Raw genomic sequence first — 7,500 nt, forward strand, 5'->3', positions numbered from 1 at the left:
CCAGATTCACTCCCACAGCTGCGCTGCCCTCTTCCCATAACTTTGACAGGTTTCGGGGGAAAAAACACCGTATTATAGTGCAAAACCACTATTCAGTGTCAGATACTGAATAGTACAAAACCACTATTCAGTATCAGATACTGAATAGTACAAAACCACTATTCAGTATCAGATACTGAATAGTGGAAAACCACTATTCAGTATCAGATACTGAATAGTGCTAGCCTTTTCTTAAACGTTCAGTCGGGTGCATATTTCTCATTGAATTCTACTATTTAGTCTATAAAGGGAATACGATTATCACCGATTGTGTCCTTTCGTCGTGTCCACCACAATTAACACTATTATAACACGATATTTCTAAGGGCTTGATGATTTCTATGTATGATCAAAACTCGTATTTAACAACTGTTAGAAAATAATATGCCTCAATACTGGAAAACTGGCCCTCTAAGTTTGACATCTTGTTACTGAGATCAAGTCACTGATCACGTGACAACAAAACCTCTGTACTGGGTGGGGATCCTGACCTCCCATAGCGGGCAGGGAGGTACATACTGTGTCTTCTATCCCCTTATATCTTTTTTCCAACATGCTTTCTGTCTTTGTCTTGGAATGAGATCACTTGGTTTTGTCCTGGTCCTGGCCAGATGCCCTGGCTGAGAGGGAAACAGTCGAATGTATAGTTAATTTTGGAAGATGATATTTTTTTCATTGTAAATCATCTCTCTGTTATGCACTGTATTATGCTTTCTTTATATTATATATGATTTGTAAAACATTTGAGTGTGTTCCTCTTAGCGGGACCTGTGCTTTTGTCTGGATGAGACTTTTAGTGATCTCAAACTAAGTATTTTGATAGAGTACTTTTGGAATCGACACCTGTTTCTTATTTGAACCAATTCCCCTTTGTCTTCCCTTTTCTTGGATGCTTTATTGTAATTTTACTATCCCATTTACTTTTTACTGGCGCTGATATGACCTTAATGTGTTGCAAGCGCCGTAAAACCGTTAAAAACATAAACAAAAAACAAAACCTCTGTAACGGGGCACGAATGATTGTGAAAAGAACGTTCCCGTATCTTATGGAGGAGTCATCATCAGTGTGAATGCGGTTTTGCAGTGACCAACTTACGTACTTACTTATCCGAACCAGCGACCACCTGAGCTCTAGCCCCTCGGTCTTGTGCCATGACGTAGAAGTTAGACCTCTTTTGTAGTTGTTCCAGGTGACTATAGATAGTTTGCGCTTGGCTAAGAAGCTCATAACATTGCCATCCGGAAGTATAACGGACCAACACACAAAACTGTGTGTATCCATGAACGTTTGTAGTGGGGTTAATACAGTTCAGTGAGCATAACTCATAAACGCGGATGGCAAAAAACAATAACAAAGACCTGAATGACGTCATCTTCGAACTATCTATAAAGTGTGTTACTGATGCTTGGATTTGGTGCAGTGACCATCAACAAAGCCTTAGGATAGACATCACTACCTGCTCACTCATTGCCCCCCCCCCCCCCCTTTATGTCGAGTGTTCAATGGTGGGAAAATCTTCATTTTTAAAACACCGAACATGTTTTTCCAATAATGCTTTACAAATTCCTAAAGTCATTACTTTTTAAATCCTCTTTTTCTTGTTCAATTTCTCCGTTTAATAACTATCATAAATGTTTCAGTTCAATATTTTTCATATGGCTTATTGATTTTTTGTTGTTGTTCGGACAATGCATCTCTTTCTTTAAAGGCTTTATACTGATTCAGTAGTTTATTGCGGGGATTGGTTTGACGTCGGATGTGTAGCAGGTTTGCTAATCTTACAACTCAGTATGAATTTTTTATGCATTTTCATTCATATAATTTCATAAATCTGTGATAGACAATGCGATTCCGTCAACACTTTCCTACAACCATCAAAATACAAAGATAGCAACCTCATAGGTCATTTCCATATATATATGATTCGATGAAACGATCACGCAAAACCTACGAGCACATATTAAAGGTCTGACAACCGAACGCATTCATGGGGTTTGGTTTAACTGTCTCCTTACCAGCTATTTTTAGAATTTCCCCCGAAAATTCACATCCACCCGACACAAAATAGACTTTTCCTAATCAAACAAAAATGTAACAAGTTCATTCTATACAGAATGTTGTTCAGCAAAATGATGTTTACAACACAGTGTTTAGTATTTATAGCTGTAATAAAAGCATTTCTTTAAATTTTGTGATGTACATGAGAAATCAGAATGAGAAAATTGTCGGTTGCATCGTATCGAATGTGACGATTTTCCTATGGGTGGTAAGGAGAGGGTTAACATTGTTGTAATATCTGTTGATTACTCGTGTAATCTTCTCTCCCCTATTTGAACCAGTCCCCTTTGTCCCCATGCTGTGTTGTATGTTTTTTTTTCTTTGAAGTTCCAAATGTGTATGAAACCACTCGAAATTTAAGATCATCTCAGTCCCAACTTCTAAAAGTTACCACCTCAAAATCCACTTTCGGTGAAAAAGCCTTTTCATTCATAGCTCCACGCCTATGGAACGCACTTAGTCCTCGGACAAAGTCCTGTGAAAATTTATCATCTTTCAGGAAATGTCTGAAGACTGAGTTGTTCCGTGAGGCTTATTTTTCATGAAATAGATGTTGCTTAGATTTTGTTTTTGTATGCATGCTTATTATGTATCATGTAGTGTCGTGCTTTTCAATTTTGTTGTTTTTAAACATTTTTATTTTTTAAATTTTTATTATGTAAAGCGCCGCAGAGCACGATTAACGTGGATGTTTATGCGCTATATAATTTCATTATTTACTATTTACTATTTACTTATTTAATCTTCTGGTGCTTTTAACTTCAGATTTAAAACTACTTTCCCATATCGTCTCCCTTTGTACTGGCTCAGAACTGACTTAACATAACATGGACAAATCTATTATGTTGTGTTGTTACATAATATGGGAGAGCGTGGCTCAGCAGTATGGTCTTTGCTTCGTACCCGAAAGGTACCGAGTTCGACTATCTGCCGCGTTGTGTGGCCTTGAGCAAGTCACATAGCCTTAACTCACTTTGCGGCGCTGCACTGCGGCTAACGCCTGGGTTATTCCAGTCTTCCCTTGGAATAGACCCTAAAGAAAAATTTCCCCTTAGGGATGAATAAAGGGAATTAATTTTAATTAATCCCACAAAACGTTAGGGGTTATCACCAGACCTGAAATGAGTTTTCGTCGCACACAACACAAAGGCACAAATATTTCATATTTTCTTTTTTCCAAAATTACAAGGAACATTGACATTTTGCCGTCATGATAATTTCCACTACATATTTCCGATTTGAGGTGACGAGTCACACATTCACTCACTCACTCACTCACTCACTCATTTTTTTTTAAATTGAGCTTTTATATAGCGCTATATCCACTAAATGTGCTCAAAGCGCTTTACAAGGGGTCCCTGGCCAACAGCAATATTTAACATTTAAGACGGGATATCACGCCTGTTAGTAGATGTTATATTTTTTTCGGACAGAGACAACACTGTTAACGGCCAGGTACTCATTTTACACCTGAGTGCTGTGAGAGAAGGTGAGTAAAGAGCCTTCTTCAAGGACTCAACTATGCGCCGAGCAAGGCTCGAACCCAGGACCTTCCGATCCGAAAGCGAGTGTCATACCACTAGACCACATAGCCGCATATTCCCATGACCGGATGGTTGTCGCAGGGGGGACTTGCGGGGTGCAGCCTTCACAACACGGTGTCCTGACATCCCGGCCATCGGCTTACTCTGTCAGCTCATTCAAAGTCAATCCTGTCCAGTCCTTCGTGTTGTCCAGCCACAGTTTCCTTCACACATTATTCTATTCCTTTGTCTCCCACAGGTATGTTTTACAAATTTTTCAGCCGAGTTGATTTCTGGGTGGGTCTGACTGACGTGGATACGGAAGGTGAATACAAATGGAACAACGGAGAAAAATTAGATCAGGTACTAATAAATTATGTTGTTGCTTCGTCTCCCCTGTGTTGCCTTTGTAGCTGTAACAACTGTTTCCACATTCAGTGGAATGGTATATCTATTGATCCATCTTCTATTCCATATTCAAAACACTTTAAAGAATAATGAACGGATTAGGAACACAACGAGGGAACCCCCCCCCCTCCAAAACAAAAAAAAAACAACAAAACAAACAAACAAAAAAACCCAAACCCCCCCCCCCCCCCCAAAAAAAAAAGTAGGTGTTCATGAATTAAAGAATAGAACACGATGTCACTCACAAATAGCAATCAACCAGAAACTCACACTTGCTATCGCTTATTAGTTAACACACCTGCTCACGCCTGCTTATAATATATATATTTCAAGTAAAAGTATGAGCAACCTCTACAATATTGTTTCGCGCATTCGCGCTCATCAAGAAGTGAAAGTGAAAGTAGATTGTTGTGTATTCGTACTTTTTCGACTTCGCTGTTATGGTGTTTCGTAATTACATAAAAGGTGTCTTTCTAGGTATGCATGAAGATGTTAGTTCGTTTCTTCTGTTGAGTGTTGCCATGTTCGGTTTTGTGATAATGTAGAATTTTTCTCCCAAGCAGAGGTTGCACATCTTAGAAGAGGGGGAGTACGACTGAGGTCTGGAGATGATTATCCATGTAATGCTGTGTTGTGTGTTTTGTCTTTGAAGCTCCAAATGTGTCCGCTTAGTGTAGAATGGCGCTTGTGTTGGTTTTTGAAGGTAGATTAATGCAGCTTGTATCTTGTTTTGAATGAACACTCACTGAGGCCAATGTATGTTTCTTGTTTTGGTGTGTCTGGGTGTGTAACTATGGCTTGATAAACACAGTTTTGAATCAGGCAATTCCCGTTTAGTGGGCATGTTGCCTGGGTCCTGCAGTTGCATTTTTTCTTTAACTTGTCGTTGGGCTGAGCTGGCTGTGATAATTTTTGTTTTTTGTTGGAGAAAATACTGTTTTGTTTGTTTGGAATGCAGATGTATCCTATTTTGATGGTGTTTTTGTTCATGATGGGGTGAAGGATGTTACATGGAGGGAAGCGTTTTTGTAGTAGATTGAAGAATTTGTTACCGATAGAGGTTGTCACGTTCTTGCTGTAGGGTGGGTTGAACAATGTTATATTTCGTTTTCTTTGACGTTTTGTTCGTTGGAGTGGTTATGGTCTCTTCTTCATATTTTAGTTTGTAGTCATAGCCACTTTTTTGTAGTGCGTCTGTGTATGGTGGGTTTGCTTCGTTGAATGTGTTGTTGTTTGTAGAGTTGTTAGATAGTCGTTTGGGATGTTTTTATTATAGATGGCGGGTGGTTGCTTTGCCTATGGACGTACAATGGGATGTTGTTGGGTTTTGAAAATGATTGGTAGTTGTCGTTGTTCAGGTTGATAGTTATGTCTAGGAAATCGAATGTCTTTTTGTTGGCTTCGATGGTAATTTTAAGATTGTTGTCCTGGAAGATGCTACATATTTATTTCTTTATAATTTCAGTCTGCCTCGGTCTTTTATTTCACAATGCGAGCCCGTCGTCTCTGTTTAGTCCAATTTTATATCTATTAATAATATTGCTATTCGCCTCTTGCCATGATAAAGAATTCCGCGCTTCGCCTCACTGGAGAAATACTTGAAAATGTTCCTCATTGTGATAAATTTGCATGTTTAATCCATATTGTTATTAGTTCTTTTTTGTGAATGTAGAAATCTTAACAGGCCACTACGCCTCTGGCTTTCAACTATTAAAATGTAACAATTGTTTATGCCAAGTGTGTACAAAATGTACTATTTGCTATGTCGTTTTGAACTCAGGGTGCCAATGTTAATGAGTAGTGCACATGAATCTTGTGAAAAGTAAACCCCTGGTCAAGACTGTGGGAATTTCAATCACAACATAATTCACTGTGTATAATACTGTTACTGTAAACCATCCAATTGTTCACTTAGCGCAAACCCTTCGTTTTGTATATACCGTAATGAAGAAAAATCCCAAAGTATACTGTAAACGGTGAAAAAAGCGGCTGGAACGGACTATAATACACAATACGTGTATGTTAATCACGGGGGGGGGGGGGGGGGGGGGGGGGGGGGGGGGGCGGTTACGGGCGGCATTGAGGGATATTCATCAAAGCAATAAGGCGAAATGCAGCGCGTCATACATATTATATTCGCATTTCACCCTCTCCCCTTTATATAAATTATAATCACTCACAACATTGTGTGAGTGAAAAGGGGATGGCAACTGTGTTTATTGATTTGGTTTGTGTGAAAATTGAGGTAGAGGGGTCAAGAATTCAGCCTTGTATCCACGGGACGACTCTACCTGAAAATAGTCCTCATAAATTCTAATGTTCCAGGTGGTATCGAGGAAAACGCCGCAAAACAATTGATGATCTGCGTTGAGGTATTACTCCTTGTACTTGAGTAATGGGGATGATCTATATTACCTCATCATGTGCTCGAGGCCATTGGTCACGTTCCCAAGTGTACTAAAAGTGGCCTACATAGTGAAAAGTGTTCACAGTTTTTGAAAGATCTAACATCAGGATTGGTCATTTTGTTCCACTTGACTCATAGGTATTTGTAATTGCGTGACAACCATAAATAATACTTTATTCATACTAGAAATTCATTGCATCAAAAAAAAAAAAAAACTGTCTGCAAACATTTGTGACAATGCATTACACGGTTTGAGAGATGTGGTTCGAAATAGAAATGGGTCGAAATGTGCGATCATGTATTTTGAAACGGACTAAAACTATGGGAGCAATCTATATTCATGTTTTCGTCCAACCGAGTCATCTATCACATGATTTGTTGCTGTCCAACGATTGGATATTTCTTAATAAATGTAAACAGGCTGTTTGTTTATGAAAGTTGTAAACATACCTATGAGTCAAGTGAAAACAAAATGACCAATCGTGATGTTAGATCTTTCAAAAACTGTGAACACTTTTCACAATGCAGGCCATTCTATAGATAGAATGCGCTTGGCCAAGGAGTTCACAACATTGCCATCCGGAAGTATAACGGACGAACACACAAACTCTGTGTAACCATGAACTTTTATAGTCAGGTTAATACAGTTTAGTGAGTACAACTCACAAACGCGGATGGCAAAAACAATAACAAAGGCCTGAGTGACGTCATCTGCATACTATCTATAGCCTGACACTGACCAAAAAAAATGACGTGAAAAGACAAGTCTTTGCCCGCAAAAGAAAACAAATGGTGAGTTGTATTCACTAGTTCAGCAAGTGGAGTCACTTGTTTCCTTGAGCTCTTCTGACGACAACTCACTGGAAAACAAATCGTGAGTTTTATTCAATAGTTCAACCAATGGGACCACTTGTTTCCATGAGCTCTACTAACGACACCTCACTAGGCAGTGCAAAAGCCAAATAATGACGTCATAATGCCAGTCTTTTTGGGTTTCAGTGTCAGGCTTTAACTTAACGATGGCTCCGCACTGACCAACAAATGACGTGGAAAGACAAGTCTTT

At 39.0% G+C, this 7,500-nt stretch overlaps 1 protein-coding gene across 12 annotated transcripts in view; it reads left to right on the top strand.

The window, feature by feature from the left end:
* LOC144963146 (uncharacterized) overlaps window positions 1–7,500 on the top strand; it is a 39,069-nt gene that overhangs the window by 6,862 nt on the left and 24,707 nt on the right. For all 12 annotated transcript variants that reach the window (XM_078896851.1, XM_078896860.1, XM_078896878.1 and 9 more), the window contains exon 3: window positions 3,881–3,984. In XM_078896851.1, the coding sequence (XP_078752977.1) occupies window positions 3,881–3,984 (104 nt within the window). The remainder of the gene's footprint in view (window positions 1–3,880; window positions 3,985–7,500) is intronic.

Source organism: Berghia stephanieae, chromosome 1 (genome assembly GCF_034508935.2).
Source record: "Berghia stephanieae isolate SIO BIC M18660-M18661 chromosome 1, UCSD_Bste_1.3, whole genome shotgun sequence".
Taxonomy (NCBI): Eukaryota; Metazoa; Mollusca; class Gastropoda; order Nudibranchia; family Aeolidiidae; genus Berghia; species Berghia stephanieae.